Source organism: Drosophila mojavensis, unplaced genomic scaffold (genome assembly GCF_018153725.1).
Source record: "Drosophila mojavensis isolate 15081-1352.22 unplaced genomic scaffold, ASM1815372v1 contig_231, whole genome shotgun sequence".
Lineage (NCBI taxonomy): Eukaryota > Metazoa > Arthropoda > Insecta > Diptera > Drosophilidae > Drosophila > Drosophila mojavensis.
Genome location: NW_025318772.1, coordinates 9936736 through 9959243, shown reverse-complemented (window position 1 = coordinate 9959243; position 22508 = coordinate 9936736). Strand labels below are relative to the sequence as shown.

At 41.8% G+C, this 22508-nt stretch overlaps 5 protein-coding genes across 5 annotated transcripts; 2 read left to right on the top strand and 3 right to left on the bottom strand.

The window, feature by feature from the left end:
• Positions 1–129: 129 nt before the first annotated feature.
• Positions 130–1429, bottom strand: LOC6575510. The gene is made up of 3 exons (XM_002001483.4): positions 1219–1429; positions 945–1100; positions 130–892 (listed from the first exon to the last, which is right to left on the bottom strand). Exons 1-3 carry the CDS (start codon positions 1339–1341, stop codon positions 425–427), a joined length of 747 nt encoding a protein of 248 aa, XP_002001519.1. The 5' UTR covers positions 1342–1429; the 3' UTR covers positions 130–424.
• A 628-nt stretch (positions 1430–2057) lies between these two features.
• On the top strand, positions 2058–5781 carry LOC6575509 (protein O-GlcNAcase). The gene is made up of 6 exons (XM_002001482.4): positions 2058–2415; positions 2495–3254; positions 3316–3979; positions 4040–4125; positions 4184–4605; positions 4660–5781. Exons 1-6 carry the CDS (start codon positions 2163–2165, stop codon positions 5475–5477), a joined length of 3003 nt encoding a protein of 1000 aa, XP_002001518.1. The 5' UTR covers positions 2058–2162; the 3' UTR covers positions 5478–5781.
• LOC6575508 (ATP synthase subunit C lysine N-methyltransferase) lies at positions 5772–6675 on the bottom strand. Its single transcript, XM_002001481.4, has 2 exons — positions 6193–6675; positions 5772–6131 (listed from the first exon to the last, which is right to left on the bottom strand). Exons 1-2 carry the CDS (start codon positions 6458–6460, stop codon positions 5782–5784), a joined length of 618 nt encoding a protein of 205 aa, XP_002001517.1. The 5' UTR covers positions 6461–6675; the 3' UTR covers positions 5772–5781.
• Positions 6676–6768: 93 nt separating this feature from the next.
• Positions 6769–13025, top strand: LOC6575507 (negative elongation factor A). Its single transcript, XM_002001480.4, has 7 exons — positions 6769–7174; positions 8007–8261; positions 8337–9836; positions 9900–11045; positions 11352–11774; positions 11842–11997; positions 12060–13025. Exons 1-7 carry the CDS (start codon positions 6965–6967, stop codon positions 12189–12191), a joined length of 3822 nt encoding a protein of 1273 aa, XP_002001516.3. The 5' UTR covers positions 6769–6964; the 3' UTR covers positions 12192–13025.
• A 360-nt stretch (positions 13026–13385) lies between these two features.
• Positions 13386–21917, bottom strand: LOC6575506 (mycosubtilin synthase subunit C). Its single transcript, XM_002001479.4, has 7 exons — positions 21574–21917; positions 15480–16592; positions 15247–15414; positions 14417–15188; positions 14267–14357; positions 14028–14203; positions 13386–13962 (listed from the first exon to the last, which is right to left on the bottom strand). The coding sequence occupies exons 2-7, from the start codon at positions 16582–16584 to the stop codon at positions 13635–13637; spliced, it is 2640 nt and encodes an 879-aa protein (XP_002001515.1). The 5' UTR covers positions 16585–16592; positions 21574–21917; the 3' UTR covers positions 13386–13634.
• Between the last annotated feature and the right edge of the window lie 591 nt (positions 21918–22508).

Here is a 22508-nt window from a genome sequence, read left to right as displayed (position 1 = left end):
TCAAAGCTTTTTTTATATAAACAAAATACAACGGCTAATGGAGAATCGCATAAAAGAAAGAAATAAATGTACCTACTACTTACACAGAAAGGAAAAAAAAAATAAAACAAAAAACAAGTCGCACAGAAATTGATTCTGAATTAGATGCGATGTGCAAAGCAGCTAAACACACTTGCAACATTTATTTATTAATATATATTTTATTTATTTAAATAGAATATGTGAAAAATTAAAAAGCAGGACAAAACGAAAGCAACGTGTTTTCTTCTTATACATACAAAATAAATAAATTCGCGTGAGTGGAATGTTTATACAATATAAAAATAAACATAAATAATTGTGCTAAGTGTCACAGTGTTGTTTTCCCGAGAGATTTTATATTATTAATATATTTTTATATGGATGTTATTCCTTATATATCCCACTAATTCTGCTTTTGCAGAGCGCCGTCTGTCTTTAAATTATATGTTAACTGGGTCTTCATCACTGTCAGTGTGCTGCCAATGATTTGCTTGTGATATATTTGCCGTGTTACAAAACCAAGATCGTCGTAGAAGTCTCGTTCGCTTTCTTGCCATTCGGATATGGTGCATTCCAGCGAAGCGTAACCGCCGTTAATGCAGTTCTTCGAGACCAGATTAATCATGGGCTCCATGATTTTTTGATGCGGATAGTGTTTAGCAATCGCAAAACGGTATATCCAGGCGGCATTGTAGATAGCATGATGATTCTTAACGCTTACAGTGGCTACAATTCGCCGACGAAACTTGTTCAAATAGTTTTCAACATATGGTGGCCTATCCATAAAAATCTGATAGCTAGCCTCGTTTGGTGCACAACGAAAGATGAATGGTTCGTAACACTCAGCCACCAGTGATTGTGAGGGCTTCACCTGAGCAATGTAAGCAATTAGAATTATTGCCACTACTGAGAAACTTAATTACCCTCATTAGCTCCACTGCCTTGGCATAAAAGGAAAAGTAGGTGCTGGTGAAGAGAAAAAACACACAGCCGGGTATGGTTAGCACACAGAAGAGCAGCGGCACACCCAGGAATATGAAAAACACGGCCCAAGTGATGACTATAAACTGCAGTGTAATCTGAAATAATGATGACCCTATATAAGTGTCACATGCATCATGTGGTATGAGGGAAAAGCACTCAACAGAAGCAGCGACTATTGAGCATCGATAAGTCACGCATTAGTCGGCGGCTTACCTCACGAAAGCAGAGCGTAAAGAAAGACTTTAAGGAGAATGACATGATGTAATCTCGCACCAGCTCCTGGCACTTGAGCTCATCATCTTCCCGATAGTTCCGTATTACAATGAATGGTTGCATTTGTTTTCCCTTTTAATAATTTTTTTTTTTCTTGAATTTAAACGAAAACAAAATAAAAACACTACAAAGCAGTGCGACCGTAAACTAATTTGCATAAAATACTAGTAGGGCAAGTCTACGAATGTACCTCAACTAGTCTATAATTGGTATGCGATTTATCGAAGATTAATCGATATACTGGTATTTAATATCCTCGGAAATAATAACAAAAAATTATAACATGTATTACATTTTCTTTATTCAGATGTTGTCTAACAAATAACATTCATTATCACCTATAAATTTAATATAAAATACTGTCAGCTATTGTTAAAGGCCGTGGCCAATAATTTTGTAGAAAAAAAACCATTCACATAGTCTTTTTTAAATTTATCTTAGCAAGAAGCCCAATCATTTAATTTAAACCTATTCCGTTTGTACCTCAGCCGGGCATTAATTTCATAGCGTTATCGAACCATCTTTTGATATTTGCTTGAGTCTTTCAAGTAAAATATTTTGAAACTCCAAAATGGCTTCAAAAGGATTGAGCGCTTAATACTAATCGTACTCAAAATGAGTTCATAATGGTGCTACGTGTATGTATGTACGTTTACATATATAGAAAATTTTCTATTTCTGAATCTAACGGTTAAAAAAAAATAATTTTTCGATTGCTTACTTATCGACGAAAATTATTAATCGAAGCTTTTCTATTTGATCGAATATTTGCATATGCGAAATTCGGTCACACTGATTAATGGCCACCAATACGTTTGCCGCATTAGCGATTGTGATCTGAAATTACTAATCATTTAGCTCGCATCTATCCTGATTCTGTGAAAATGGAAGACGGTCACATGAGGGAAAAATGTGAAACTTTAGAACATGCAACTGAACATCTACAACGTCAATTCATTTGCGGTGTAATCGAAGGTTTTTACGGCCGACCATGGACGACCGAACAACGAAAAGATTTGTTTCGCAAATTAAAAAAGCTGGGAATGGACTCGTATATGTACGCACCGAAAGATGATTATAAGCATCGTGCGTACTGGCGTGAGCTCTACACCGTCGAAGAGGCTGATCATCTATCAAGTATTTATTTGCGCTATTTCCAAAAATTGCTTGCGGCTTGTTATTCAAAGACAAATGTATTATTTATTTTATATATTAGGTCTGATTACTGCTGCTAGGGAAGCGGGTATTGTGTTCTACTATGCTTTATCGCCGGGCTTGGATATGACGTATAGCAGCCAGAAGGAAATTGCGACGTTGAAGCGCAAGCTAGATCAGGTATCACAGTTCGGCTGTGACGGCTATGCTCTGCTCTTCGATGACATTGAATCAGAGCTGTCCAAAGCTGATAAAGAGGTATTCCAGACGTTCGCCAATGCTCAGGTCTCGGTGACCAATGAGATATTCACGCATTTAGGTAGCCCCAAATTCCTTTTCTGCCCGACTCAGTATTGTGCATCGCGTGCCGTGCCCACTGTTGTCGATTCGGAATACTTGAATACGCTCGGCTCTAAGCTTAACAATGAGATTGATATTCTCTGGACGGGCGACAAGGTGATATCGAAGATTATTACGATTGAGTCGATACGGGAGATAACCGAGGTACTGCGGCGTCCGCCTGTCATTTGGGATAATCTGCATGCGAACGATTACGACCAAAAACGTGTCTTCCTAGGCCCATACACCGGTCGTTCGCCAGAGCTTATTCCTTATTTGCGAGGTATTATGACTAATCCCAATTGCGAGTTCTATGGAAATTTCATAGCAGTGCACACGTTGGCCTTCTGGTCGCGCTGCAGCATGGACTCAAAGATGAATAGCTCATTGAGCGCTGATATAAAGCTGGAGACTGAAAATGAAGACGATTTACCAGTGGAGTGTCTGTCGAAGAACATATACCACCCGCGCTTGGCTCTTAAGTAATGCAACTTTTGTAACTACAAAATGTCTAGTAGCTCATGATTATGTTTAACCCCATAGAAACGCCATCAATGATTGGTTACCGGAGTTCTTCGTGGAGAAGGAAGCCTGGGGACCGATTGCTAAGCCTCAGCCGCAAGTTGAGATGGTTATGCCCATAATACCTATAATACCCTCTATCAATACCTGCATGACCCTCACGACGACAACAACAACATCTACAAATTCCCGCACAGTCCCCGAGGTGAATACCACCCAGCTTCAGGCTCTAGCGGATGTGTGCAGCACAGTGAGCTCCACTCTGACTCCCATTTCCAATCCGGTGATGAACTCTTTGGTGTCACCAACAAAAGTTGTAACCAATGATGAGATTATAAATCCCATACCCACAACCGTTGCATCCAATATTGAACTGCCTAAGAAGATACCCATATCGATTGTGCCAGCGCCCATAATGGAAACTAAGAGCGTTGAGGAGACTATCAAGTTGACCTGTGAGATTTTCGAGCCTCTAGTAGAAACCAATAAGGATGAAGCAGTGGAAAAACGGGAACAGGTTGTTAATTTGAATGTGGACTCGATGCTGGATGAGCAAAGTTTGAGCCCGGGCATCAACGAACCAATGGAGTGCAGCAGCAGCGTCAACTCGCAAATTTCGCCAAAGGAGGCCAGTAAGTTGGTAACCGATGACGTAATCATGGAGGAATCTGCCAATGATATGAATGTAGGTGAACTGTAATACCAAACCAATATTTTACACCAAATTACATTGGTTTTCTTGTAGAGCATGAACGTAGAAAGCCCTTCATCTTCGCCACAATCTAGTGCCGAAATGCAGGAGCCGGGAGAATTCGAAGATTTATTAGTCAAGTAAGGTCTCTTGCTAATTTTAGCTACTACATTTTCACATATATTCATTCTTTTGTAGAGCAACTGCGGATCGAAAAAAAATAACTTTAGATGATTTAAACTTTCTCTGTGATCTATTCTTTTTACCCTTTGAGCATGGTAGTCGTGGTCTGAAGCTGCTAACCGAATTCCAATGGCTTAAAGTCAATGCAAATGTGCTGCTCCAGAATCGTATCGTTGATCCAGATGCGACAAAGGCCATCAAGCCAGAGGTTAGCGAATGGTTGCAACGTGCCGAACTCTTCGGAAAAATATGTGGTGGTGTCCAGGAACTGTTACTCAAAATTGCCTACTGTCAGAATAAGGAGATCTGCCATGACTTGTATTCGTATGTATGGGATATTTCTGGTGCGGTCTCGCTGCTCAATGGCTATGTCAAGTGGCTGGCCTTGGGTAAATTTCCACCGAACATGGCCACCTACACGGAAGGCAGCTACACATGTAAGTAAGATCATATTCTCTTTGCATATATAAACAATCTTTATTGGGTTTCAGGGTTCAGTAAAGGCTGGAAGGAGGCCTTCATGTCTGGTGAGCAGGAGCCTTGGGTATTTCGCGGTGGCCTTACAGCGGACTTGCAGCGATTGATGCCCGTCGATTCCGGCAATGATTTGTTCGTATACAAGTTGCCCGAACAGCCAACGGCCAATTATTACCTCTTAAGACCATATCAGAGCTCAGATGAATCGGACGTTAATAGGATCTGTACACGTACTTATTTGCAATGGCAAAGCGAGACGGATGGAGACGAGATATTGATGCCCGCGCAGTTGGTCGACATTGTGGCAGATGTATTGGTGGGCGCACATTTACTTCTACATCCGGAATTGTGCTTGGTAGCCTACGATAAGAGTGACTCGATTGTTGGCTATGCGTGTGCTGCCCTGGATGTTAATGTCTTTATGCGGAACACGGAAATTTGTTGGTTTACAGAGCTGCGTGAAAAGTATCCCAAAGATTTGCTAGATGTTATAGCTAATGGCAGCAGTAGCAAGTCTCAAAAGGTTATTGCGCGCTTTGTTGAAAGCGTGCACAGCAAGGTGGATGAGGCTTGTCCACCTGAAGTGTGTGCCTCATTTCCAGCTGTAATATGCACAGCCACCGTGCGGGAGGCGGAGCAGCATGATAATGGAATTACTAAGCGTATGCTGACCGTATTGCTAGCCGCGCTCCGTGCCAACGGCTGCTTTGGCGTACACGCCCGAGTGCCGGAGCACGATAGAGAGCAGTTGAACTTCTACACAAAAATTGGATTCATTGAGATCTACCGCGATGATGGCAATAAGAACATATATTTGGGGCGACGTTTCTAGCAGGCAAGACTGAGCTCTTGGCTACTTGAACACTACCTTCACCACTGATATTGCTTCTTCTACATCTGGTCCATGTGGTTTCCTAAGTACATGTTTAAGATTTTATTTAATTGTATTTGTTTGTATGTGCATTAATCGTTCTTGATCTATTTACCTTTTTGTACTCTCGTAAAACCTCTTCTTACACAATCCTAGTATATTGGAGTATTGGAGATCGATCCATGCGTATGCCGACTGCTCCATTTTCCAACATTTAATTTAAGTATACGCAATAAAAATTGACTAAATAAACACTTAAATAAAATCAACTTAGTTTATTCTGCTTGTTAAGGTCGTAGAACCAAACCGTGTTGACCCCCTCCTCGATGACACGAGTCGGCTGCAGCTGTGGAAGTGGGAAACGACACGCTATAATCTTCGCATTGTGTGGACATTCTGCAATCAGTTTGTGTTCTAGATCCTGCATCATTTGCTCCACTCCAAAGATTATTACATAGTTGTAATCTTTGATGTTGAACTTCCACAGATCGCGGCGAAAGAAGCTAGTTTGCTGGCGAACACCATGACGAATTGCAGCCAACCGGGAATAGTAGATCAACCATGGGTTTAACTCCACGCCATCTGCTTTCAATCTTTGGGCATGTTGAGCCGCCGCTGAAGGAGATTACATAACTGTTTACATTGATGCGTAAATTACTATTCGAATTCAGCTCACCCACAACGATGCGTCCGTCTCCTGAGCCAATATCCAGAAGCTTGCCATTGGCATTCCTAGGTAGGAAACGTAAAACATTTTGTATTTGTTCCGTTGTCGCTGGCACAAAAGGCAAACAGAACTTGCGAAAAGCGGGCGCTACAAATGAGGCACACACAATGGACAGTCCAATTCCTATACCACCAGTAAGGCCTATCAGGAGTTTACCCCCCGTTGAAATACTCTGTTTTTTAACAGATTTATGCGCGTTTTCATTTAGAATTTCCATTGTAAATCAATTTTAAATAGGCGGATCTTGCAAAGCTGGCAGCAACAAAAAACATCTGATTACAAGCGCTCAGGGTTGACATACAAATCAAAATAAATGAAACCAATTTGAAATTTTAATTGGGAAGTAAATACTCTTAGCTGTTAACATTATACCAATTTATATATATAATTGTGTAACAAAATTGCATTCATCAACAAATTATCACTCATTTTTTATCGATATTGCCAGGGCTGACAGGCTTCTCCTATAGACCAGAGTTGTGTCGACCATTTACGCGCAACGCATCATGAGTACACACTTATCTATATCTTGTGGCAACACTTTTTTCAGTCGTAGCTTCCTATTACAATTTTCCACGGGCATTTCGTGTGTGTGTGTTATTTTCGTCAAAACTAAAATATAAAACGAATATTCATTGAAAATTGCGCTGCAATAAAGTGATCGACCGTCGGACGTACTAAATTTTATGTGCGCCGTGTGTGTTTACGCGTAAACGTAAAAATGGCGAACGTAAGGGACAGCGACACATCACTGTGGCTGCATAATAAACTGGGCACATCAAATGATTCTTGGATAAATGGTTCAATATGCTCGCAATTAAACAAAGAAGTTTTGCGCAACATCAAAGAATGTTTTCCCGATTTGCAGACGCAGGTTAAATTAAAATTGCTGCTCAGTTTTCTGCACATACCGCGTCGTCTGGTTGAAGAGGTAAATCTCGTTGGTGTCATACAAAGTGGAAAAAAGTACACCAGCATGGACACGCATACATACTCACGCACACACACAAACACGAGCGCGCACTCACACATGCTGTGTTGATGAAGAGTTTGTAGTACTGAGAACCCATAAGTGCAAATAAATCTGATAATTAACGTAAAATAAAAATGTGAATCGCATCGTTTAGCTTGAGTATCTAATTTATTTGTGTAATTGCATGCGTACAAGTGTTAGGTGTTCATATGCTGCCTATCAGCGAAATGAAATATTTCCCGCCACTTCTGCGCGATCGATGTGTTTATACATGTGTGTGTGTGTGGGTTTGTGATTTTATGTCTAAGTGTTCAGGTGTTCAGTGATGGTATTTGTGTATGCGTGTGCTTGTATGTATGGGCGCCAAGCGGGTGGTGAACACAAATCTGTTGAATATGTGTCGTCATTTACTGTTATTTGTTATTTATATTTCAAGACGGAAATTTATTACTCCAAAAGCCTACAAAATTTGGGATAGTGTAGTTGTATATATAAATTGTATGGATTTAGTGAGGAATTCATTATTTCGTTTAAAAGATTATAAGTATATGTATGTTGTTGCTGAACTATAGATAAAAATATATAAATCATTTAACGCTGAGAAAATTTTTTAAACGAATTATGGAATTGAATTAAAACTAAAATTACAAAATTCAATAAGAATGCTGTTATCAAGATATTGGTCGTCAAGTTGTTGCCCTATTTCTTAAAAACCAATGATAGATGCATCTAGTTGATCGCTGTGGGAGAAATTAAGTGTGTAATTAACTTGTCCAAATTAAATTTACAGTGGAAGAGTGAATTAGAGGAGGTCATCGAAGTCGCCGGCCTAGATACCGAGTTATGGGTCTCCATGCTGGCAGAGACAATGAAAACATTTCCAGCGACTAGTTCGCTAAATACAGAAATCTCCGATTATGAGGATACGCGACCTATATTCACCGACATGGTCAACGATCTTCGCAAATTGGTTACCAAGCATTCGGATCTGGGGATGTTGCCGCTCGAATGTCAATACCTAAACAAGAACGCACTGGTCTCGGTGGTAAGTAGGCAGAGCACTTGATTTTTTGCTTATGTATGCAGAGTATACATAATATATTGTATATTATTTCAACAGGTTGGCCAACAGCCGGTGCCCGTTAAGCACTTCACGCTGAAGCGCAAACCAAAAAGTGCTCAGTTGCGTACAGAGCTGTTGCACAAGTCGGCCGACGCGCAATCCTCGCTAAAGAAGTCGTCGGCACCTACGATTCCATTGCGCTCGCGTGGTATGCCACGGAAAATGACGGACACAACACCGTTGAAAGGCATACCATCGCGTATGCCCACCACAGGCTTTCGTTCGCCCAGTGTGCCGGGTAATGCGCAACGGCCCAATCTGAGTCGCACACCTGCTGGACGCAAGGATGGAGGCATTAAAATACTCGAATTCACTGAACAGCCACTGGGCTATGCTGCCGCCAAGAAGCGCAAGCGCGAACAGCAGTTGGAGGAGCAACAGAAAAAGCAGGAACAGAAACAACAAGCTGCCGCAGCGGCTGCTGCTCAAGCAGCAGCAAACACAAACAACAACAGCGATAGTCCACCTGCAGAGTCTGCAGCTAATAACGTTATCGGAGGAGAGACACCAACTACGCCAACCACATCAGCAAATAACAGCTTTGAAATCAAATTGGAGCCACAGCTGAACCAAAGCAGTGGCAGCATAGATGAGCAGCAGGATGAGCAGGAGTTCAAAGCTCCGGAGCTAGCTACAAAGACGATGCAACCAGATCCGCCAAGCACACCAGAATATGCAGCAGCTACTCTACAATTCACTCAAACTAATACAGCGGCGGCGCCGACTACGCCCAATCGCAAGACAGAGAGTAAAGCTAGAGCTAACAAGTCGGCAGCTAAGGCGAATAATAACAATAACAACAACAACAACAACAACAACAACAACAACAACAACAACAACAACAATAATAATAACAGCTACCATCAGACGCCGAAACGCATCAAGCAGGAGATTGAGATCAAGAGTGAGGAGATCATTGTGCCGGCCAGCATTAAGCTGGAGAAAATAGAGCCTACTATCGCAACTACTCCAACAACGGCTAAGACGCAGCTGACAGCGGCGACCACGCAGCGAATCATAATACAGCAGCAGCAGCCAGTGCAGCGTGCTCCGCATTTACTCATACGCAGCACGCCGCAGCAACAGAAACGCCTCAATAACAGCAACACTTTAGCGACAACAACAACAGCTACAACAGCAACAACAACCGTCGGCAACACAACTATCAAAATGGAAAAGTTGGACATAAAGCCCTTGTCGCGAGCATCAGCTACTCCCAGCGGAAGCAGCAGCAGTGCCAGCAGCAGCACCACCACAACCACCACCATATTGACGCCGCAACAATTGCGGCAGGCGACCAGTCCGCTGGCCAATCTGCCGAACAACATTTCGGTAAAGATAACATCGGCAAAGGCCAAGGTTGCAGCAGGAAGCGGTGCAGGCAGCAGTGGAAGTCAGACAGCATCAGGAGCTGCCGCAGTACAGCAGCAGCAGCCCATCCTGATTAACAGCTCCACGCCCGTCATATTGGCTTCTACGCCCAGTGCTCAACGAGCGGTAGGTGGCTTTTATATATAAATAATAGCTTTTACCTAATTATATATTCTATTTACCTTTTAGAAACCGCAGTTGGTAGCCAGCACCAGTGGCATTGGCAGCACTACCACCACAATACCATCGCAAGCTATTAAGACCATGCCGCTGAGTCAGTTAAAGACGGCAGCAAATAGTGGACCGGTTATTATCTCGCAAACCATCATTCAGCCGGCTAAGCGTGCTCAGCAGCAGCAGCAGCTACAGCAACAACAACAACAACAACAGCAACAAGGTGCCACATCCAGCGTAGCGGCAGCTGCTTCTCAGCAGCATCAACAACAATTGCAGCAGCAACAAGTGGTCGTTAATACGTCACAGCCACAAACCACACAGTACATTCTAGCTGCACCACAGCCGCAACAGCAGCAACAGCCTGCATTACCGACGCTTACTTCCTTCACTCAGACGCGTCCGCAGACAACGACACTGTACCAAACAGCAGCGAGCGGCAGTGGTCAAACGCCAACGAAAATACTGCTGAAGACCACGGGCACCACGGGAGTGGTCATGACACCGCTGCGACAGCATCAACAAGCTACAACGTTAGTATCTACTAATCCGCCACCGTTGGTGGCTACGACGGCAGCCGTGGCTGCTGGCCAGCAAACGCTTAATATACAAAATGTACAGCTGCCGAATCGTCCGGTCACCATACAGCCCGCTTCACAGGCGGCGCAGCAGCAGCACTTGCAGGCGCAGCTGCAGCAACAGCAGCCACTGCCGCACCCGCAGCACACGATTGTGTCCAACACGACTGCCACACAACAGCCAAAGCTATCCCAGGTGCTAATGCAACCTGGTGGTGCCATAGCGGGTGGCACACTGAATGTCTCACCGACGGCGGCTAAAAGCAAGACGATCATACTCACCCAAAAGGGCGTCATATTGCGCAACATTGGCGGCGACATGTACCAGATACCTATTAGCAATGTAGGCGGCTTATCCGGACTCAGTGCTGGGGCCACCCTTATGACAAGCACGGCGGCCGGTCCGCCCAGCCTGGTGAAGACGACGACGTCAACGAGCATACAGCCACACACATTACAGCAATCACAGCAGCAAAGTGTGCAGCCCGGCAAGCAGTTGATGCCTACGTTAATACCAACCAACCCCATTGGAGGCCAGCACGTCATCGTCCAGCAACAGACGCCCACGAGTGTAATTGGCAATGTAAGTGGAACTGTTTCGACTGTTTTGACGGGGGTGTTTGTTAAGGAAGGAAGAAAGATAGAGAACGGCTTTGATTTGATCAAAGAGTTAATATGTTGCCATATATTCTGTTTAATCTTGCCCTGATTTTGCTTTTCATTTGTGTACAATACCCGTTCGTCTGTCGATCTGCTTCGATGTAAGCTAATCCAATAGAGAAGATAGTTTTACAATCGTGTAATGATTATGGATTATATATATATAACTAGATATATATAACTTGAATATAAGTTTACCTAATTTTATTAATTTTAAATGGCGTTTTAGTCCTCACAGCAGACGATAATCCGGCCTGTCATGACCAATGTGGGCGGCGGGTTGACCACGCTGCCGCAGGGCCTGACATTGATTCAGCGTCCTGGGCAACAGCCGCAGCTGGTGCAGGTGCAGGCAGCGCCGAGCAGCACGCAGCGAACGATTATAACGCAGTCGCCGGCTGCATCGGCGCCGCAACAGCAGCCGCGCCAGCAGCAGCAGCAACAAGCACAACAGCAGCAACAGATATTGGTGCAGCATAAGCCAGCCCTGCAGCAGTGTTTGGTCACCTCGACGAGCACCCCAGGGAACAATGCGACCATACCGCGCACCGTGCAGGTGCAGGTTACTCAGCAGCAGCCACAGCAACAGCAGCAGCAGACGACAGCGCCCGCGGCACAACAGGCGCCACAGCGACGTGGCCTCTCGTTATCAGTAAGTCCTAATAACTACTTGCTAAACAAGCAACATAAATCTCATTATTTATTTATTTTTTGTTCAGAATGAGCACGTTCACAAGGCTCATGAAATGTTCCGCAAAGCGAATCGCGTTTCTCGTCCTGATAAGGCGCTCATCTTGGGCTTTATGGCTGGGCTGCGCGAGAATCCGCGACCCAATTCCGAGAATGTGTTGGTCATAAAGTTGGGAGAAACTGAGGTATGTTTATTTTTTTGTTTATCAATTTGAACATATGCTAAATACTAAATCTAATTGTTTAGGAAAAAGTGCAACAGGAAGATGGCAATACGGCGTTGTGTCAGGTGGAATCGCATATTCGCTTGGACTACAATACGGGCGAGTGGAAGACATTCCAGAACTACAGGCTGGTGGATCAGACTGGTGCCTCATAGTCCACAAGGGTTATACGCATAGTACGCAAGTAGCCTATGCGTATGCCCTAGACTTCACTTGTTTGCTACTGGGCTTGTTCTGTGCGTCCATGTCGTTCTGCATGGCCAGCAGCTTGGCTTATCCGCTAATTAGGCTACTAACCAGTTCTCCCATCCCCTTTATATTATTAAACTCCGCTTTCCACGATGGAAATAAATGAATTATAAAACAATTAACGTAAATTAGTAGTTGTACAGTTCTTAGTATATATGTATGTAGTATATATGCTAGCGCTTTAAACGTTTAGTAATGATGCCACAAACACACACCCATACACACGGCAACACATAAACATTACATACACACAAGTATATATGAATATGTATGATTAGCACGCTTGACTAGAGAGCGATAGAGAGATGAATTGAATGGGGAATGCAAATAATCATACATTAACACACACCCACACATATATCAATGTATGTGGTCATTTATATGCAAATATATACAAGATATATATGTATTTACACAAATTATATATATGTTATATAAATATAAATATGCATAATTAGCATTATGTAATTAGTTCTCGAGTAAAGACAACTGTATAATTAATTTAGCAAGAAGCATAATAATACTTATTTGGAGCCACGCGAAGAAATGCAACGCTCACCTTACAAAATCATAAAAAAAATCCAAAATATGAATATTATAAATGTATGTAAAATTATAAAAAAAAAAAAAAAAAAATTAAAATTATAGCGAAGAAACCGCAGCAAAAATTTAATATTAACCTTGAGAAATGTGTAATAGTCTAAAATAAACCAACCATATTTATGGCTTTAATGTTTAAACCAACGCTTGTTTAAATGAAAGGCGGCAGCAATAGCTTCTTAATATTACAGCCTCCTTTCATATAGTTAATGTATTGTATTTCTTAAACCTGACATGCAACTCAACTGTAATTGTAAATGTGACTTCGGTTCGGATACAGCGTTAATTTAAAGATCTTGATTCTGGGTCCTCTGGGAATTAGATTTTACCCTTTTGTCACTCAAGCAAGCTTCATAAATATTTACGACGATTCTCTAATATCTCCAGCTTACCACTCAAGCAAGCTTCATAAATATTTAGGACGATTCTCTACTATCTCTAGCTTACCAGCTCTTACCATTACTTGGTCGCTTAATCATCAATAATAAAAGAAACCTGAATTTGAATACTTCGTTGTTTCTGTTTAATTGCATTGAAAGCTTACAACTAGTCAACATAAATTGATCAATTTTGATTGGACAATGCCTTTGGCTAATACTAGAAGGTAAATCTATATGCAATATATTAAAGACTATAATATATATATGTATATATACATATATATAAATATACTACATGCTACGAGTTACATACAACATACATAGGTGCGCCTTAAATTCGATCTACTAATGGACCCTAATGGATACATTCTATTTGCTGGCCACCTCCTTCCAGTGGACGATGGCGCGCTGTTCGTCTGGTGCATCCCGGAAAGGCCGACTGCCATTAGAGCTGACATACTCGTTGACCTGATAATTGAGCAACGTTTTGTAATGATAGACATCGGCCAGCTGTTGCGTCAGAGGGCTAGTATTGGTTGTGAAGATGCCGGCGAACTTTTTATTGCGTGCCACGTTTAGCACCTCGTACTCCATGAAGTGCATGCAAGCAATATTCTCGCGAGGATTAAGATGTTCGGCGGTGCCCATCATGAATGAGTGTAATATTTGATTCAAGCCCTTGGGCAAATAATTGTCTCTAAAAATATAAATCAAGATGTTGGTTTTGAGGTAAATGTAGTGCCAGAAAACCGTGTGACGTACCGTATGGGTCCTTCACAGAACTCTAGAAATTCGAATATAGTGATCAGCTCGGACTTTATGTCCACCTCAGGCTCGGCGCGCGCGTCAAAGTTGAGAGCGGTGCCGATGATGCGTTCAGTATTTCGATCGTATACCACAAAGCTGAGTTCCCGCTCCACTAGAACGGTCCAAATTTCCTGCAACAAAATTAATGGATAAGTTACTAAAGCTATTGCTATTGTGTATTGCTCTCCACTTACATTAAGCAAATCACTGTAATCTGTGCGCAAAACACCGGGCTTCAGCCACTGTTCCAAATCTGCCTTGTTGTAAAAACTGGATACGATTATGCTGCAGAAGCAAAGATTAGGAATTATAGCATACTAAATGAACTCAATCGAACTACTCACTCAATCACAGCCTGACGATGCTCCAGTTTGAGAGGTACCGCTTCCATTTTAAGGTGCGGGCATGCATTGAGCGTCTCCTCTTCCAGTTGTACTGAATCATGGTTGCTAGCCATCTTTTCGATAATCTCTCCCAGACTTTTCGCCGCTATGAACTCGGAGATACCAATGTTGTAGCCTTTCTCCCTCAGTAGGGTGACGGTGAAGATGGAGTTGAGTGAATTGCCACCCAGATCGTAGAAGTTGCTATGAGGCGAAAGACTTGCTCGTGTAGAGCGTCCAATGACACCGCCCACCGTCTCGAAGAGGTCACGTGCCGTCAATTTCAGCTCCTCGGGCACCTGGCTGTAGTCAAAGTCGAGTACGATGCTCGAATCGCCTTCGTTATTGTTGGCCGTCTCATAGGTTTTTAGCAGGGCCTGGCGATCCACCTTGCCATTGACCAAGAGCGGCACATGCTCCAATATGATCACCTGTGGTGTCATATAATCAGCCAACTTATCCTTGAGCCTGCCTTCCAGTTGCATCTCAGTGACCACAGGTGAATCATCGCGCAGCTTGACAAAGGCGAGGATGGCCTGATCCACATGTCCGGCCCGATAGCAAAGTACTATGGCCTTCTCTACCAGTGGCAGCTCGGCCACGATCTTCTCCACCTCAGACAAATCGACCCGATGCCCGCGTATCTTCACTTGCGAATCGGTGCGTCCTTCATACATGATATTCCCATTCTTCAGCGAGCCATAGTCACCGGTACGATACAGACGCGCATATTCTGTGAAGCTGATTGACTAGAAATTCATTCATCAGGATGTTTCAAGTGTCCCACTTACTCTTCTCCACAGCTAACGGATTCTCGAGGAAGCGTTCCGGATCACGACCATTCACATAGCCCGCAGCCAGATTCAAACCTGAAGCAAAGATTTCGCCTATTTCTCCATTTTTGACCGGACGATAGTCCGCATCCAGCAGATAGATAACAGTGTTTGAGACGGGTACGCCTGGGGAAATATAGATACATAAGCACAGAAAAAGCAAGAGGACAGAAAGAGAGTGGAGAGCTCACCTATGGGCACATTGTCGTACATGCTAAGCTGCTTCTTGCTCTCGCAGGCGAAGTAGGTCACATCGCCCATCACCTCGGTGGAGCCGTAGAAGTTGTACAGTCTGTGCACTCCCTCATCAAAGTAGTCGAAGAAGCTGCTAGCTAACGGCACAGCCAATGGCTCACCTGAACAGACCCAAATCTGTAGATTGTATAGCAATTTCTGAGCCGCACCACCACCCTCCATCTTTAGGTACATGAGCAGGGAACGCAACAAAGTGGGCACCAGAACTAGACGACGAATTTTATACTTCTCAAGAAGTGATACAAAGCGGTGAGGATCTTTGGTGACTACTTTGGGCACTACTAGAATGGCCAAGCCACACATAAGAGGACCCCATAGCTCCGCAATGGAGTCGACAAAGGTAAGTGCTGTCTTAAACACGCCCACCTGCTCATTGGCCGTGTAAGGAAAGGTTGCCCACTGCCACTGCAAGCGATTCAATATATTCTCATGGGGCAGACGCACGCCCTTGGGCACACCTGTGCTTCCCGAGGTATACAGAACGATGGCAATGTGCTCGTTCCCACCGCGCAACATCTCCTCCGAGAGCAGATTGCTGCCGCTTAGTTGTAACGACTTCGCATACAGTTCAGTCAACGATAGCGTGGGCGTGCCTTGGAAACGCTGAGCATCGATGTCATCATCACGTAGTACTAGAATCGGTCTGGCCTCTAGCAATATATGATGGACACGATTAGCCGGGAAGCTCGGATCGATGGGCAGATAGGCACCGCCCGCCTTCCAAATGGCCAGTAATGTGGTGACCAGCGCCTCCGATGGCTGCATACAAACGGCCACAATGAAGTCACCATCGCTGTTTGGCTGAAGGAAACGTCCATGGGCTTCCTCGACGAGGAGGCGGGCAGCACGATTCGCACGCTCGTTCATCTGGCGATAGCTGCTCTGGCTGGGTGCCAGGGTCTGACCCTGTCCCTGGTGATATATGAGCGCCACCTTATCGGCATGACGCAGTTGTTGCTCTTCGAAGATGCGATGCAGAGCTCGGGGCACGTAATCCTGCTGCTGGCCCTTCACAATCGATAGCTGTGGAAGCGAACCCATATCGATAGCTGCTTATAAAAAAGAGGCAACAATTAGGGGACTATAGAATTTGCTATATGCATAAGATTAGGCTGAAGAGACAGCGTACATTCAAGTCGACTACTAGTTAGGAATGACTACACAAATGACCCAGCACAAAACGTTTTGAAATATTTAAAAATATGTATTTTATATTCGAGGGAAATTATTCGTGTTATCATCATCTGTATCTTACGAGACTCTGCTTACCGCATTTAATGATTGTAACTATAATTGACTTTGTGCAGGCATTTAACGTATCTTACAACCGTTTTAATTGAGTGCTGGACATCGAATTCAATTTACTACGAGTGAAGTCAATTATGAACTAATAAACAGTAAAACAAATAGATTTAGATAAGTTTCTTATCTCCGGCTGCCATAAAATACGAGTTCGAGCTGTTAAGTGACAATCGTATGCTTACTGTGAATACTAACTAGGTCGACAGCTTCCGATGTACAGCATAACCCACAGCTAAGCCATAATCATAAACTATATATATACTATATATATTCGATTATAGTTATATTCTCTCATTATCCTATTACTGTTCATACGAAGATCAGTTCGCTTTGAAGTTCCTTTCTTCTTCCAGGAATTCACAGCTCAACCATTGGCATACGCATTTAATGCAGTTGTAACATATTTTCATGTTTAACGATTAAGGAATAGTTTTTAAAATATAATATTTGCATTTTGTTGTTTATGACGTGCAGCAATAGCGCCATGAGCAAACAGAACTCTTAAGTGCTTGTATAAGCTTAATAAATGCATCTGGATTCGATTGAAATCTATTAGAGCCATTTGCATACCGATAAAATCTAGATTTAATAGATGCAGCTTTTATGAGCTAGATATTCATACAAGGCATATATTTTCATTTACGCTATTGGACTTAATAGCATTTTAGTATTCTGAATCTGAATTGAAAGTGAGTGCTGAAATATAAGACTTTTATGGTCGCCTTCAGGAAATTTACCAATAATTTATTATGAGCTTACCCAGGAATCTCGTGAAGTACGTAAAGACTGAGCGGAATTATTAAATCTCATTTAGCTGACGGTCTTGGTTATTGCCGGAGGTCTTTAAGCTTCGCTTTATTATGTCATTTAATCCAACAGAGTGTCATTGAACAAACAACTTCTGGTTGTGTACAACCATCCGATTTGCCGATTCTCCGATTCTACAATTCTCTGGCTCCAATGTCATGCATAAAGTGGAAATAGTTTACGCTATAAAGGCAATTACCCGTCAACTTGTCCTTAGTCTCGCCACATTTCAATTTTAAACGAACTACTAAACCAACAAACAACTCATTAAAGCAGGTTAACTGCCGAGTCTTGTCTTGTTTTATGAAATATGTCGCTCAATTACATTGGCATTGTCACAGTCCCTGGCTACAATCCAATTCCGATTACGATCCAAGTCCAGGAAACAAAACTCTTCGCGCTGGGTGGCGTCTGCCTTTGGTACAAGTGTATTCTGAATTATTTATTCCGTTAATAGGTCCGCAATTTCCAGTCGGGCCTAGCTGACAGGTGCGAAGAAAACGCGGCCAATCGCTTCGTTCTAAACAAGTTCCACACGCGATTGTGAAACATTTCTGTATTTATATTTTATTTTTTTATTTTTTTTTTTTATTTTATTTTATTTTTTTTTTTTGCTAAATGTTTGGCATAGCTTTATCAGAGGCGTTTGGTCGAGTCGTTTGGCTAGGCGGCTTGGCATACTTTTTTCGACAGCTTTAGGCGCTGTCCACAGTCGTTGTATGGGACGTATAAATAATATGGCAAGAGGCAAAACGCATTTCCCAAGCGCGCATTACGTTTGCCGTGTGCGCCCAATTAGCTGGGCATGCACACACATGCTCAAGCTGAATGAAAACTGTAAACTTGTACATTGTGCATGTGCGTGTGTGTGTATTCATATGTACGTATATCTGCATACAATGCCGTGCTGGTATCTCTCTATCCGCATCTTTGTTCATTGTCCATTGTTGTGATCGGAGTAGATCGCTTGCATTCTTGAGTACAAGTTCTTTTTAAATACTCTACATCTAAACAGAGGAGCATATTTGTTAAGCTATGTGTGCGGTGCTAAGCCTCTAGCTATTAGCAGTTCTTATTACTTTGCTATGCATCAGTAATGCACGAGATAAATCATATTCTTTGTGTTTGTAAAGTATATCAGTATATCAGTTTCACATTTTGAGGCACAAGCTGCAATTTATGGTAGAGATTACAGGGCATTAGGCCGTCTGTCTTGACATGATTTGTGATTAGTTGGTAGCTGCTGGTGGCTTTTCACATCATCGATTTAATGTACCGCATCGCATCGCTGCTTCTGTTGATGAGGTGAAATCCAGCAATTGCCATAAAGCTACTAATGCTCTATTCTGTGCAGCTTTGTGCTGCTCGATCCAACGATCAAGCAGCATTTAGATAGACATCGTATATCGTCTATTGCATATCTAATATTGATTATATATACATATGTATGTGTGTATGTTACTTAGAAGTTAAGCTTTATAATTTTCTGCCCAAGGTTGCATTTAACTTTGATTGTTTTCATTATATATATATTTTTTTTTTGCTCTTTTGTGATTTCTTTGAGGCTTTTGGAAAATCGTTCCATAATTATCAGCGTGCCATGTAATTTGTAATTTGTAATTTACATAATTGCCAACAGATTTGATACTTGGCTAAGGCGCTAGGTGACTGGGCAGCTTTTCTGTAAATCTACAACATTGGCTAAGGTCACCAAATTCTGGTCTGAATTTGGTTTCCGTTGTATGGTTGATTCGAGTCAAACTAATTAAGCCGCCCGATCTGCAGCCATATCTCGTAATCGCAATCGTAATCGTAATCGTAACCAAAATCATATCATTGTTTGTATCGGCTCTTGTTGCTGCGGCGACTGTTGATTTGCTTAATTGAGTAAAAAGTGTCCAATTTGCGGCCTGGCAGGGTGCACTGCCTCGCCTGACCTAGGTCTGCTTAACCACCAGTACGAGAAGCGACCCTCTCACATTGTGGGTTTTTTTTTTTTTTTTTAGAATTTCCGATTGTGAGTCAATTGAATGACAACCAACAATTGAATGAGCGTGTGTGAGTGACTGTGTGACAAATACGTGCTGAGATTTTCAACATACAAATGCGATCTAACAAATAAGAACGACTGCTCAATACATGTTCACGGTCAAAGCACATTTATGAGGAGTTATCAGCTTAACACTTTTGGAAACATTTTTAAGAAGGTCGCACAAGCATTCATCTCAGCCAGCATTCAAATGTTTATGTTTGTGAAGTCTGAAACATTTGGTATCAGTCTTGGCTGAGATAATGCTTAAAAAATGCATTCTAAATTTAAAAAAAAAAAAATAAAAAAAAATGCCTTTCAACGGTCAGACAGATAGACAGTCGATAAAGACATCATTAAAAAAACTGACAAATCGTTTCGCAAGTTCATTAAAGCAGAAGCAAAAGCCCCTCCTAAGCAAATGTCCAACTGGGTAGATCTTATTTAAAACTAATATAAGCATATATTAATTTTTCACAATTAATGGTCGACTGCAAATGACTCAATTTTAATTTGCAGTTCGCACAGCTCGAATGCAATTAAAAAGCCATCAAAGCAAGCGAACAAAATACGCTGATTATGTATACGCGGCGTCGGACAAGCGATCGCTTGACACAAATTAAATGTCAATTGCGCGGATAACATAAATCATAATACCGATCGCTGTCTAATTCGACATAGCCGTTTTCCTAATTGTTTGCATGCTGAGCATGCAGACCAGTCGCTAAAGTGCTGCCAAAAGTTGTTGCAACTCGTTTGGCCATTCCACTTAAGTTTCTAATGCTCTGATTGAATTTGGATACCCTTTTCAGGGCACTATGATTTTATCACAATTCGAGTGTGTACTTAATAAATGATAATTGCCTAATAGCAAACGTGCTAATTTGTGCTTCGGGGATTCAGTTGGGGCTTCAAAGAAATTTCGCCCATATGTCTGAAAGGTATTTAATGTTCGTTTAGACAAGTTTGGTCTCAGCTATCTTTTAGCTATTAACTTTTTATGACATGTTGGCATTGCATTCAACTGCAACGGCTGCCAACAAATTGTTAATTGAAGTTTATTTTCCGTAGGCCTCGCCTTGAGTTGTGTTTGCCTTTTGCATTTGACACAAGCATTTTGAAAAGAATGCGCTTATATACCCTGTATTGTCGTCAGTCGACTTTCATTTTATACTCAGTCAATTACGAAACACTTTCTGGCATGCAGTTCCTCAATTTTCGCCTCAGTTCGAGTTACCGAGTCATACAAATTGTTTTAATAATAATTAAAATTTTAAATACTTTTTGGCTTTTATTGCATCGAACTAAAATCAATAGAATCTGTTACGCTTAGTCGAAAATTAGCTGCTATATCAATTTGTTTAGAATTTTCACATCAGAATAAATAACCTGATCTCACGAATATTTAATTGCGACTTTATATTACCTAACCGTTTGTTGAGCTAGTGCAATGAACTAAATATGCAAATGGAAAATACTTGGCTTGCGTTCTTTGTATATTAAATGGCATTTTGGGACCCGTTACTCAAGAAAATGTTTGAAATTTGAATCGATTTTCGATGAATATTGGTCACTTATATTTTGTAACATTACACTTTATGAATATAAGCACCTCTATAAATTCTTTCTGTTAAGATCAATATGGTCCGTGTAATTCTTTTAATTAAATTTTCATGGCTTATAAATTTTGATTTTTTTAGACGTTCCTAATGAGTGTCTCGTAATAGAGCTGTGTAATTTGAATTTCACTTATGGCGAGCTTAATTACTATTTTTCAAATGGCTAGATGAGATTGGCAGCGGTCAGCGATCAGCGAGGGTATGAGGGGCGTGGCTAATTTGATGAGCTGTTGCACATCATGTTGGGCTTTATTAAATATTACGTATACGTACTTTTAGTTACTCAAATTTATGATTGTTTATTGTATTCAAGTTTTTAAATTTTTCTCTTATTGTCGATGGTTCCGTTTTCTTTCTCTTAGCACGCTTCAATTTTCCGAGTTAGTTTTTGCCAAAAATTTGCAATACGTTTGTTTGTAATTTAAAATTTTTGATCTTTAATAATTTGTTGTTTATTTTTTGTTTTTTGTTTTTTGGGATTTCCAGCACTTGGCTCACACTGCACATGCGATTCACTATGCTTTTAAAGGCAGCCCAAAAAATAAACTTGGGATTTTTTCTTTTTCGATTTCAACGTACTACGGAACTCGAAAGCGGCGTTTGCAGACTAATCAGAACAACAGCGCCCGCTTAACTTTTATATGCCGCAGAATCGAGTATGCAATCAGCAGCGCAGTCGGCGTTAGCGTCGTCGCCGTCGTTGACGCCGATGCTGACTTTGCTCTTGTTCGTTGGCTCGGCTGAAACTAAAACCAGTTCCTGCTCTTCGAGCACCTGCAATCGCCTTTCGCAGATCGTATACTAAATATAAATGTATATGCATTCGTATATACTCGTATATAAACGAGGGTGTGCATATATATCTATATATATATTGATATGTGTGTGGTTGTGTGTTTTGTTTGTTTGTTTGTTTGTTTTGATTTTTGTTACAGCTGAAACGCCTTTTTACGTTAGTTTCGCTTAATTGAGTCGAGTTCAGTGACGTAGGAAATGAAATTAGTGAATTCCTGGCAATGAAAAACGCTAATTTAGTACACGCACGCGCACACGCACACACACACACACACACACACACACACACACACAGACGCAAATAAGTATACATGATATGACTAGATTTGTTTGTTAGAAAGCTTGGAAATCCCTTGGAGGCAAAGCCGCGAAATATGACGCATAATATTTATGGTTAATAAAAAGTATGAAAA

Coding starts and splice junctions, on each gene's coding strand:
- LOC6575506 (XM_002001479.4), bottom strand. CDS start 16,584: ATGGGTTCGCTTCCACAGCTATCGATTGTGAAGGGCCAGCAGCAGGAT. Junction 15,189..15,246: donor TCCGTTAGCTGTGGAGAAGA/GTAAGTGGGACA, acceptor TCAGCTTCACAG/AATATGCGCGTCTGTATCGT. Junction 13,963..14,027: donor TTCTGTGAAGGACCCATACG/GTACGTCACACG, acceptor TTATATTTTTAG/AGACAATTATTTGCCCAAGG.
- LOC6575507 (XM_002001480.4), top strand. CDS start 6,965: ATGGCGAACGTAAGGGACAGCGACACATCACTGTGGCTGCATAATAAA. Junction 9,837..9,899: donor CGCCCAGTGCTCAACGAGCG/GTAGGTGGCTTT, acceptor TTTACCTTTTAG/AAACCGCAGTTGGTAGCCAG. Junction 11,775..11,841: donor GACGTGGCCTCTCGTTATCA/GTAAGTCCTAAT, acceptor TTTTTTGTTCAG/AATGAGCACGTTCACAAGGC.
- LOC6575508 (XM_002001481.4), bottom strand. CDS start 6,460: ATGGAAATTCTAAATGAAAACGCGCATAAATCTGTTAAAAAACAGAGT. Junction 6,132..6,192: donor AGACGGACGCATCGTTGTGG/GTGAGCTGAATT, acceptor AATCTCCTTCAG/CGGCGGCTCAACATGCCCAA.
- LOC6575510 (XM_002001483.4), bottom strand. CDS start 1,341: ATGCAACCATTCATTGTAATACGGAACTATCGGGAAGATGATGAGCTC. Junction 1,101..1,218: donor TTACGCTCTGCTTTCGTGAG/GTAAGCCGCCGA, acceptor TCATTATTTCAG/ATTACACTGCAGTTTATAGT. Junction 893..944: donor AGGCAGTGGAGCTAATGAGG/GTAATTAAGTTT, acceptor TACATTGCTCAG/GTGAAGCCCTCACAATCACT.
- LOC6575509 (XM_002001482.4), top strand. CDS start 2,163: ATGGAAGACGGTCACATGAGGGAAAAATGTGAAACTTTAGAACATGCA. Junction 3,980..4,039: donor AATCTGCCAATGATATGAAT/GTAGGTGAACTG, acceptor GTTTTCTTGTAG/AGCATGAACGTAGAAAGCCC. Junction 4,126..4,183: donor TTCGAAGATTTATTAGTCAA/GTAAGGTCTCTT, acceptor ATTCTTTTGTAG/AGCAACTGCGGATCGAAAAA.